The 12,324-nt window shown below is 39.4% G+C and overlaps 1 protein-coding gene across 1 annotated transcript in view; it reads right to left on the bottom strand.

Moving 5' to 3' along the window:
* The window catches only part of UBAP2 (ubiquitin associated protein 2), a 102,017-nt gene that overhangs the window by 76,004 nt on the left and 13,689 nt on the right, over positions 1-12,324 (bottom strand). Inside the window, exons 5-7 of the mRNA XM_065664048.1 lie at positions 10,886-10,963; positions 2,790-2,844; positions 1,489-1,592 (exon numbers count right to left, since the gene is read on the bottom strand). Of these exons, the coding sequence (XP_065520120.1) occupies positions 1,489-1,592; positions 2,790-2,844; positions 10,886-10,963 (237 nt within the window). The remainder of the gene's footprint in view (positions 1-1,488; positions 1,593-2,789; positions 2,845-10,885; positions 10,964-12,324) is intronic.

The raw sequence follows: 12,324 nt of genomic DNA, 5'->3' as shown, positions 1-12,324 counted from the left end.
GCTCCTGCAATACATGCGACAACATACCCTGCCCTCCGCTTCCATAGAGCAAACAACAGTATCAGTATTCTAGGGGAATTTTCAAGCCATTAGGTGTTCTTCTAACTCATTATCTGATAAACTTATTTGAAAACCTAGCATGAATGAAAGTAAAAGGTGCATTTCTGTTTGCACTATAGCCCCAGTAATTTCAAAAGTAATTCCTTGGAAAGATGCCATATCTGCCAAGAAATCCCTGTCTAACACCATGAATATGTTCAGTGCCACTCTCCCATGCTGGAACAGTAAGCATTCAGAGTGCCAAGACAGCTGCCTAATAACCCCTCCTAAACTCTGAGCCTGTTATTGTCTTTGCTGGGTAGGTGGAAAATGGCTTGTATCAAGTTTAGAAAGCTGTGTAACAAGCAGCTCACAGAAGAGCTCAACGGAGCACACCCTGGCCTCCAGTATCAGTCTTTTCCTTCCACACTTGACACAGCGCTTAATAAAACATCATCTGCATAGGCTTCAGCAATGAAGTGATCAGAAGAGCTCCCCTTTGCTGGGAGCTTATATATTTATATATATATCTTATCACTCAGTGGTTCCCAAGTGTGGACAATAACGTACATGAACTTCTCCATCCTGACACTGGATTTCCTTTGCTTTCATCTCCTGTCACTCTGTATGGGAGGCAGCAAGGTATCCTGTTTTCCCAGCCACAGACAAGCAGTTCACATTCTTCATTTCTGAATCATCATGAGTTGACTGCTAAGTGCTCGTTTCCAAACTACATCTGCCTCTTTAGCTGGGAGCACATACTTCACACTTGAAACGTCACACAGAAACACATAGCTACCTCTATCTTCAGACAGGCAGACTGCTCTTTTGGCTTCCATTCAAGTGCCTACTTGTGCTTTAGTTAATTGTTCTTCTTTCAAAGGTGTCAGATCTTGGAACTCTCCTCCATCACAGAGTCTTACATCTTTCATTGCTGCGTTGCACAGGTGGGGCTGCCAAAGCCATCCCATTGCCACTGAGTGGATTTGTATTTGTAAATGGTTTTTCTTTTCTTTTTCTTCTTCTACTTAGATATTCACACCCTACTGCACAATCTCACTTTTAGTAGGACTTATATTCCTTAACTACATTAGGTGAGCTCTTAAGAAGTACTTAAAATATCTAAACAGTTCTTCACATACCAGGTTCTTCCAATAATACTTCAAAAATTCAAATCCCTTTGTCTCTCAAGGGATCATAAGTACTAAAACAACAAAAAAGAATCGGAAATTGCCTTCCCTTCGTTCCAACCAGAGAGTCACTCAGGCTACAGCATGTGTTCTACACATTAGTAGCAGTTAAGCTATAAAAGTGAACTAATATCTGTGTACCATGAGATGTGTTCACATTTTCAGAAGTTAACTGAACACTAACTAACATAATGGTTATTTTAATTGCAATTCACTACAGGTCTTCATTCCAGTCCTTCCACTTCTTGAAGCATCTTACCAGTTCCATCATCTGCGTCATTGTGACCAGTCTGCCAAATCTCTGATTTTGTCCCAAAGCCATCAGTGGCAGAAGACTCCGTATAGTCTGCAGGGTTAAATGTCCTAGTTTCAAAAGTTAAGAAATGGAAGAAAACACATGGGTCATTCAATGAACACAAGTGTCATCATTTTTAGCTGATGTTGTATTAGATTTAACATCTTGACTTCCACATAATTTATCTTGGTAGTTTGGGTTTCAAAAGAATTTTTTTCCTCTATGAGCAGACAGATAAAAGAGGGAGAAAAGAGAAAAGAAGAGGAAAAAAAAAGTGAAGAGACTGGAAAAAAAATATTTACTGTAGAGAAACTGAACCAAAAAAGCAATTCCTGAAAAAGCAGTTAACAGCATACCTACTCCTCCCAGTCTTATAAAGCTTTAGTTCATATGCACAATGATAAGACCCTCTCAGCTGATGGTTTCTCAGCAGGTGGCTGACTGATGAGAAACCAGTATCATGTCCTTTCAGAGCACCAGACCTGCGCAGGACAGGAGTCAGAACATCAGTAAGATTATTTCAGGATGCACTCCTCACACCAATGCCAAAACACACAGATGCAGCTAAAAGGTGAAAAAGGATTACTGAAGAAAAATCCCTTTTCATCTTATCCGCAACATGAACAAGAAGGATTATTAGAGAAATAGTACTAGCCTTCTGTTCATCATGACATCACTGAAATCATTTCATATGACATTCAAGGCAAACACTAAGTGCAACTAGTGGAGGCTATACTTCTATAAAGCAAATTATCCCAACAAAACTGAAAACAAACTTTAGAGTTGCTAAGTAACTTCTTTTGATTCTGCTTTAGGGCCCATATATGTCCAAACAGCAGAAGCATGAAACCTCAAAATGGGAGAGAGTTATAATCGCTAGACTTCCTGGTTTTATATACAACTTTAACCTTCTACATTACACTGAAACAAATATTTTTTGAGTTCACCTAGGACTATATGCACCACACAGAACTTTCAACCTCCAAGGCACTAGGGGGCTGCTTCTGATAGGCACAAACTGGTCCTCCAAGTCTGAGATATTAACACTCCATAAACATACATTAGGTTTGTGTAGGTGTGTCTAGTCATAAATACTAATATAAGACAAAAATAATCCATTAATCATCAATCAGATTTGAGATTTTTTACATCCATACTTGTTTATCAAACATACAGCAACATTAAGACATACAGCGGCAATATTGTCAACTAATATTTCACTAAGTTTGATCCTTGCCAAAATCTGCGCTCTGCATGTTTCTTACCCCATGCCTTGGGCTGAAAACCTCCCCGCTCCTCTCCCTCTGCCACGTCCAAATCCTAGGAGAGAAAACATCATTTAACAGCAACAGCAGAGGAGCCACCAATCACCAGTCTAGCACATTAGAAAATACTATGATTGAAGAAGAAATCTACCATAATTAAATACCATTTACTTCTCAAATTTCCCTACAGGAAAGAAGCAACAGCTCATTTAAGACTATGCATTTTAACAGGACTTGCAAATCCTTTGCTACCTTTCCTGTGCCTACTGAAGTAGATTCAAATGCCAAGAAAAGGACTCATCTAGAGACTCACTCGATGAGGCTGCTATCTGTATATCATCAGATATTGTTCAGTATTTTGTCTCTATTTTCTCACTCTTGCCTAAGATGCTCTAGAATCCCAGCCTCCCTGTGTACCCTGATCTCTCAAGAAATTCCCTGTCATCCCTTGTCTGAAAGGAGAAAGTTAAACACTCCATTTGTTTCCTTGTCTAACTCAGCACACCCTCTGCGCTTTCAACAAGTTGTGTACCACACATACCTTCTGATTCCCTTTTAATCATAGTTACTGTCTCTAAAATTAACCAATCAAATTACTCAAACAACTTCCTTGTTATCACCCACAAGAACATTAATCTCTATTTTAACGAAAACAAGTAATTGTTGCCTCCAATTTTGGTTGCCAGCCTCAGTTTCTAAGTTCCTTGATACAGTGAATGGCTTTATTTCCTCCTGTTGTGTAGGGCCAACAAGGCATGAATCCCATTTATAAAGCACATGTCTAAATAAACTGTTAAAAACTATTTCTTTTATATTTCTGCATAATTTTTCTTTTCCTTTTTTAAGACCTCAGTATCTGAGGCTTTTCCAGGTGGGATTTTTTTTAGGGGGAAGACTGTAAATGCCATTTTATACCACAAGAACAGGAACAAGAGCTGCAGACTGAGAACAAAGTAGTTTGTTTTTACAACAAAGGTATGTGGTAATAATAAGTCACTGAACAACTACAAGTTTACCTTAGCACAAAAATTATAATCCTAACTCAACCAATACACTGGTTGGCCAAACACCAGAATTGCCTATGAGAGGTTGTTTGAATTTGGAATTAACCCTTATTTTCAGGGACCACATAACCTGAATAAGACCAGTAGCTCCAGCACATGGTAAAATCAGTTTAGGAAATTCCTATTTTCACGACTTTCCCTCCCCTCACCACCCATTCTTCCCCTTGCCCTTTTTCACTGTTTAAGTGTTCAAAGATATTTCTGGACCTCTAAAATGTCCTCTGCCTACATTTCCAAGGACTTAGAAGCATCCACGCAGCAGGGCAGCTTAATCCACATTTTGATAAAAGAGTTTACTTGTATTCTATACAAAGGTGACAACTGCTAGCTAGAGAGGAACCATGGAAACCTTGAGAGCAAATATTCCCATCCAGCAACACACAGTATTTTGGTGGGACAAGAACTCGGCCAGACCTGCTATCTCTTCCTTTTGTTCTCTTTATACAACCAGTTGGAAAGAAGACAGGTTAGGAAAACGTTAACAACAGCAGCAAGCCCACAATCACCATCCCTCTTTACCAAGCCCATGCATGGAGCTGTGCTCTTTGCTGTGCTATAAACAGTGCCCCAGACCCTGCTATACCCAACTGATTGTAACTCAGCCTCTGAAACTCCTTGCTCAGCCTACCTATTCTACGCTCTTTTCTCCTTTATCCACCTAAAATCCCTAACCTGGGAAGCTAATACATGGCACGACAGGGTTATAGCTCGCAGATGCACGGAAACCGCTGCACTCCAGACTATCCTCCTGCCCAGTAAATAATTTTTGTAAGAGTAGAACCAGCTAAACAACTTTACTAGGGGACAATATAGAAGCAATCTGTGTAATAGATTTACTTCCTACAGCTATCAATACAGCATTAAACACCATTTACTAGCAATGCACAGAAGATAGAACAACAGTTTTTGACAAGCTCAGCTACAAGTCTGACTGGAAGCTGCAAATTCCAGAAACAGCTAAGCTGAACTGACTTTTAAGTGAGAAGGACATTAGGTAGAGAGAGATTAGCTCTCTATACCTAATCTAGCAATGCCGGTTTATGCTTGTAATGTAAAAGGTGAACTTTAAACATCACTCTAAAAAAATGTGTATAAATGGTTTAGATCACAACAGCCAATGTCTAAAAAAAATAAATTCCTGTGCTAATTCACAGGAGCAATTCTTCTATCAACACTTTAATCTACCCACAACAAGAGAGCAAGTGACTTGGCAGTAGCTTATTAAATCTTCTAGTGTCTAACAGAATAGATTTTCTTACAATCAGTCAGCATGTGGAGCCCAAAAGCAAATGACAGATATCTGGCAAAGAAGAAAAGTACTGCTCTGCCTCATATAAACCCCCAAAGCATTTCTTTATGTTTCTTTACGCTTGGATCTACAAACAGCCTTAAGTATCAAGGCAGTATTGCTTACTCATTTCTGTACCAGGAAATCAGGACTAGGGAACTACGTTTAAAGTTGATTGTGATAGACACTCTTGCTACTATCCCTATCCAATATAATTTAAAACACGGTTTTGTTTCCTTTAACATTGTAACGGTTCAGCTGTGCACTGTTGGGAGTCTTTTCCTGCTCTTCATCATATCTGCTTCAGCTGACTTAGCCATCACTTACTGAATTTACATTTTTCTTTTCTGGGGCAAATTCTGGAGAAGTCAATGCTTCCTTGCCACTCAGGCAGGTGGCAAGATTATTTGTTTTCAATAAAACACACTGTGAATTCAAAACGCTCAACTGTACGATCAAGTCTTCACCCTGGTACCATAGAAAGAATAGTTTCTCTCATTCACAACATTGCTTCCTCCCAAAACAAACACACACTACATAGGACTATGAGAAAAGTGTGCAGTATCACAATTCAGATGGCCCTAGCCCATGAATTTAACAGATTACTCTGTAGAAAATCTAGTTTTCCAAGCTTGCAAAGCTAAATCCTTCCACTGCAACACAGCTGCTTTATTTCAAAGCTCAGATTTTCACACTGACAGGTTTAAATTAAATGCAAGCACTTTGAGGTTAAAAAAGAGGCCTAAGAACAGCTGAAAGGAAAAGGAAATGCGGACTGGAAGGGAAGGCAACACCCCAGATTCGTGCTTATCTCTGACTATACAGTCACGTAACAGCCCTGGTCCCTGCTTTGGAAATGCAAAGCCAGCCATCCTCAGCAGACATCAACCAGGGACTTAAGGCTTATGAAGAGATAAAGAGGCTAAGTACAGAAAGTTTGTATTCTAGGTATTCCATACTACAGAAACAAAAAAGACATTTAATAAATTCAAATCACTTTTGCCTTATTAGTCAGAATAAAGCTAGAAGCATTGGATCCAGTTTTGCATACTGCATGTACTCTAATAACCATTTTTTGAAGCACATGCAGGTAACTTTCAACTCTGAAGTTACATTTAAAAGAAAATAAATAACTTACATTAAAACTAAGTTCTGGTTTACCTAAAAAAAAAAAAAAGTAAGCAAAATAAAATTTAAAAAAAAATATAGTTTCCTAACCAATGCAGAATCAACTACAGCAAAACTAAACAATCTTCAGACTGATCTCCAGAAGGTCTGCTCTACATGGAGGTCTTGAAAAAAAAACATCCTCCTCACTAGTTCTGGCAAAGGAAACCCAAAATATATCCTGTGCCAACTGGGCTAAGCTTTTGAAACAAGAGAATGTTTAAACATGCAGTTCTGATTATAGAATCTCATTTTTTTTTCAAGGACAGCATACTCACCTAGAAAAGTAAAAAAAAAAAGAAAATACCAAGAGTACAAGCTGGGTTTTACAAACATTTACAAAAGCTTAAACTGCTTTGCTTTTCTATATAGCCAGCAGGAAATGAGTTTAAAGGCTCCTTATCATGCTGTTTAAGTCCAAAATTAAAAGATAATGGTTTTCCCATTGCTTTTTATTTCTGTTTCTCTAGAAAAAATTTCCCTGTCAGCATTCACATTTGTGACATATTCATGTTGCTTTTGGAAGAATGATGAAGAGGTGAATAGAGGAACAGAAGTAAAAGCAGCAAATCCATTTTCACTTTGCAAACCAGAAAAATTGATACACTTGAGGTTGTAACAATTTCTATACTGAATCAAGACCAAAAGTTCATCTACCTGATATCCCATTATCGGCTATGGTCAAATGAGATATCTAGGGAAGAATATGCAAACTGTAACCACAGTGCAGTTTCTCTGTACACTCTCCTGGTTTACACCTATTTGTGGCTCAGACTTCCTCGGCCAAAGATAACTTACATACATCAAAAACCCCCACTGGTTTTTCCTTTTCCTGCTCTGTTTTGTGGGGGGGTTTTAGGATAAAATTGCCAAGTCCCTCTGTGGGTAAATTTTCAGTACCCACATAATCTTGTTGAAAGGAGTTCCTTAGGTTAACTAAGGCAGAACCTTAGATCTTCTTAGTGTCTGAAGAACCCCCTTGGTCTGTTGTGAACCTGTGATCTACTGATTTCATTTAATATTCTCTCATTTGCACACTTGGTTGGAGTGATCATTTGATTTCCCCACAGAACCTTCTCCACACAAATTTTACAGATCTCTACCATACATCCACTTAGCCCTCTCTTTTGCAGGTGGAGAAGGCCCTCTCTGTTTGTTCCTCACACCCCACAAGAGCATTCCCAATACCCCAGTAGCTTCAAAAGCCTTTTCTAGCTCTATCGCATCCTTTTCAACATTGGGTGGAGGACAGTGGGAGGATGAGACCATCACTAAAAATTGAAGATGAGAACACTAAAAAAAAAAAAAAAAAAGCAGCACAATCCCCCTCCCTCCCTTGCTCCCCGCCCCCCCCCACCCAAAAAAAGTGCCTATAAAGTTCGTCAATTTGTATAAAACACTGCAGCTGATTAAAACATGTGAGGAAACATTTCTAGAGCTGACTATCTTAAAGACATAACCAGCCTCCTCTAATTCCTTCAAGAGATTCCATTCCAGATGGTTACAAATCCTTTCAATACTGACACACAAACAGTAATTTCATCAAGGTGATTATGCTCATCACCATTATAGTATTTCTACATGTAAAGTAACCTCAATCAAGAAATTCAGTTATGAAGAGAAAGACAGATGAGACAGACATCTTGCAAAAAAAAAAAAAAAAAAAAAAAAAAAGAAATCCCTCGACTGTTTTCCAAGCCAAAGTTTACACCCTCAGCTGGGCAAGCAAAAATTAAGGGCAGAGCAATTCCAGCTGTGTCTTGAAAGATACCCTGTGATGCATTTTTGCTTTCTGTTAGTCAGTAACGTGTATCTATTTCAAATCCCTGACCTCCTGCATACCAGCAACAAGTGGTGTTTGTACAATGTATACCTACTACCCTATAAAGTTGCAAGGAATGCCACACAGCCCTTAACAGATGTTCTTCTCAAAAAACAAATTAGTGCCTACAGCACCAAGGCTGAAATACTCCGTACTAGGGATTTTCCCCCTCAGTAAGCAGCACATTATCATCCCAGCGTCCATCCCATTTCTGCTATTTGCAGTGCATATAATTTCTCAGAATTAGGTTGCTCTACAGTGAAGCAGTAATACAATGGCCCAGTACTCTCCCCTAGAAAACAACCAGTAACATTGCTCCAACTTGAGAAGGTAGCTTACAATAGAAACAGTGCACTGCACAGATAATTAGCTGACCCCTAATTTCATATCCAATGCCTAGATTACTACACACACATTCCGCATGAAGCATTTCTAAAAAAAAAAGCTTCTGTGGTGATTACCAGCAATCTATTTACTTTCAGCTATTTATCCCATATTTGACTATTCTGTGTAACAGAAGAGAAAGACTGCTGAATTAAACAGCAGGAAACTTTTATTATTCCTAATAATATGCAAATAAAGAAGGTCATGCATCCCTGAAATACTGAGAAGGGAATTATAAAGCTTTACACAACTCCCTGCAGTTTTCAAGAGCTTGTGTTATAAAATTAAATTAGGTATTTCCTGCCATGGAATACACACACTTGTAATGCAATGATCCTGAAGTCATTCAACAGGTTTATCACAGACACTTCATTAAGATACTTTGCTCACATGAATGTCTGAAGTATTTGGTAGAGATATACAGTAATGCTATGCACACTAACCACTGAACAGAAACTGGTAAAGTTCTTCCTCTTTCTTCAGACAGATAAGTCCATCTGAGCTGATGATTGCTTTGTCTTGAGACGTATGATGTCAATTTAGAGAGCTACAGTGTTGACAACAAAAGCAGCATATTGTTCATAAAGTTACAAAGGAAAAAGAGACTTCATTTGAAATTAACCTCTACATTTCACCCAACATTTAAAAAAATACTACCTTTATATTTTTAATCTGAGTATAAAGGATTAGTTTGTAAGACAAATACTGAAATACCTAACATTTTATCAATTAATAGCTGTCATGGTTTAAACCCAGCCACGTAACTCATTCACTCCCTCCCTCCCCCTTCCTCCCTCTTTCTTTCCTTCCTCCCCACCCCGCCCCCCCCCCCCAGAGGGATAAGGAGGAGAATCGAGAGAATGTAACTCCCATGGGTTGAGATGAGAACAGCCCAGTAACTAAGGTATAACACAAATCACTACTGCTGCCATCAATGATAATAATGGTAAGAGAAAATAACAAGGGAAGAGAATACGATACCACCTGTGGAAATGAGCCCGACCCGAAGAAGAGAGCCCGTGCCTTTCCGGGTAACTCCCAGTTACCTCCCTGGGCATGACATACTGTCATATGGAATACCCCTTTGGCTAACTTGGGTCAGGTGTCCTGTCTCTGCTTCCTCCTGGCCTCCCCTCATCCCTGGCAGAGCATGACACCCCAGAAAGTCCTTGATCAGAGTAAACATTACTGAGCAGCAACTAAGAACATCGGTGTTATCAGCGCTGTTCCCAGGCTGAAAGTCAAAACACAACACTGCACCAACTACTAAGAAGGAGAAAAATTGACTGCTGCTGCTAAACCAAGGACAACAGTGCTAACATACTGAAAACTGTAGATGTGAACTGTACCACACCCTCCCCTGCAAAGCCATCTCTGCACACATCAGTTGATATTTGCCAATTCAGAAGCATAATGGAGTCATTCCTGCAGCCCCTAGAAACTACCTGTCTTTTCCACTCCTTCAAGATGCAGATTTGGATACAATGAAATTGGATGTGCCTGCCTTCAAATGCTTCATTACTGGATATTCCAAATAAAGGGGAGTCTTTTGAAGGCAGAACTTTCCTTCAAGGCAGACATTACTTACTAACTATACTAGCTCTTCTGTTCACTTTATCAACTTAACTCAGTTAATACCCACTTCCCCACACAATCTGCACTGTACACAGGTTATTCAATTCATTTTTCCTACTCTAACTAAAAACAATCCTCTTTCCACTCAAACCTGTGAAAATCCAAACCAACTACACATCCCTTGATTTCACATCAAATCCATTATCATCTTTCATGTACCTTCTGCAGGATAGGATCAGAGTTGTACCCAATATTCCACAGTATTCTTTTTCCACGCTTCTCCTTACCAACTCTTCCATGCCAAATTCCTTCTCTTACCAAAAAGTCTCTAAGGTGGCTTATGCTTTCTCTGACTGGCTATCAAGAGCAGAAGGCAAGCCTGACAACCATATCCACCTCAAAGAAACAGCACAAATACACATCAAATCCCTTCCAAAGTGCCCTACACAAGGAATCTTGTACTCCACTGCTGCCAGAGAACATCCTGAGGAACCCAGTGCACTCCCACTCACAGGAGGCTGTCATGAGTCAGTCTGGGAAAACAGCTCCCCATAGCCAAAGCACACCAGCCTGCTACACAGGAAACTACCCTAAAGGTTATTTCGGTCAACTGCTCTAAGTTGCTCTGAGACCAAGACATGACAAGGGGTAAGGGAGGAGGATGCATCTAAATTAAAGGTGGCTGAAGTGCTTATGGAAGTAAAGGATAACTACCAAATGCTTAAAAAGAAGTATTTAGAGAAATATATCAGAGTTCCAATCAGTGCCAGTCCCACACCAATGCCACCAATCTTACCTCTCCCACGGCCACGCTTCCCACGATCTGAAGGCCTGTCTCCTTGATTGTTGTCCACTCCATTTTCTTCAGCTCTTACTGTGGAGAGAGGACAGCTTACAAGAAACTTTAGAGACTTACCCATGAGACAACATAGCCAACTGTACCGCAAAAGGGAAGGCAAGATTTTAAAGTGGGCTGTTCAACAGATCTCAGTCAACCCTCTTCTTTGGGGCCCCAGCAAGTCACGTTTATGTTGCACTGGGCAATTAGAAAGCAAAATATCTAATAAGAGGGAAACATCCCTCAGCAGACACACATCTGGGGATGGAACGGGGACAGTGTTTTGCAGACTGCTGGAGACTACACTATTTAATTACGTCTCACCTCTTTAAGGAGGTAAGAAATAAAGCTGCTTCACACTGTGCTTTCTTGATAATATGCTGGTGACAACAGTGAAAGAATAAAAGATAACCAGGAAAAACCGCTCTTCTCCTGTCTGTCCATACCACACCTCTGTACAACCAGGGAAACTTAAAGGAACTCTCCTCTATATTTAAACCAGAGGTATGAGTGAAGGTGAGGCATTAGAAGAGCACTGCAACTTAACCATTTTGTGAAAACTCCCGAGGAAATACTCTGAAAGATGGCCGTCTCCTTCAAGAAAAAAAAAAAATTACATGAAAAAATGACTGGCCATTTAAAACACTGCTGAGATTTTGTGCTGCACAACTTCTCAAAATGACAGGAAAAGAAAAATCACTAATGCTTGGATATAAAGCTGGGAAGGTTTGGTAACCATCTGGAAAATCTGTAATTCAAATTTTGCCCGTCACTTTTATTTTGACGGATGCAGTTTCAATTTGTTGTAAGTACAGCTCCAAGTCTTATTAATATTTTTTGCCATCCTGACATTACTCTTTCCTACAAAGATTCACAACATCTTCACTGGCACAATATCTGAAAACATCCCAGTAATGAATTAGAAGAGTTGGATAATACTGTAAACATTTTTCCTTCTTTTAAGCAAAATGCTAAACATACTGTTTTCATTCCAGTTCTTCTGCTCATCTATCAGTGTTTCCACAGCCTTTAAAGGCAGTGTGTATGACTTTGATACCACTGATAAAAAATACGGAGAAAAAGCAGTGCACATCCAATGGTAGTCTAATGCAATTCTACCTAACTTGGAAACATCAGTTTCCTTTGGTATGATGTATTATTGCAACTGTATAAACTGTACCAAATTTTAAATGTTTCAACTCACAAAGAGTTTTCTCTGTTGTAGAAACTCACCTTTTGGTCGGCTTATACGAGTAATATATGCTAGATACTAATCCCAGTCTTTAATTCCCCTTATAAGAAGATATTATCTGTATCTCTTAGAGAGGAGATACAGAGCAGCCCTGAGGAGAAAGACTTGGGGGTGTTGGTCAATGAGAAAATGAACAAGAGCCAGC

This window comes from Lathamus discolor, chromosome Z (genome assembly GCF_037157495.1).
Source record: "Lathamus discolor isolate bLatDis1 chromosome Z, bLatDis1.hap1, whole genome shotgun sequence".
Taxonomy (NCBI): domain Eukaryota; kingdom Metazoa; phylum Chordata; class Aves; order Psittaciformes; family Psittacidae; genus Lathamus; species Lathamus discolor.
The sequence above is the reverse complement of the archived record's forward strand: the minus strand, read 5'-3'. Positions and strand labels throughout refer to the sequence as shown.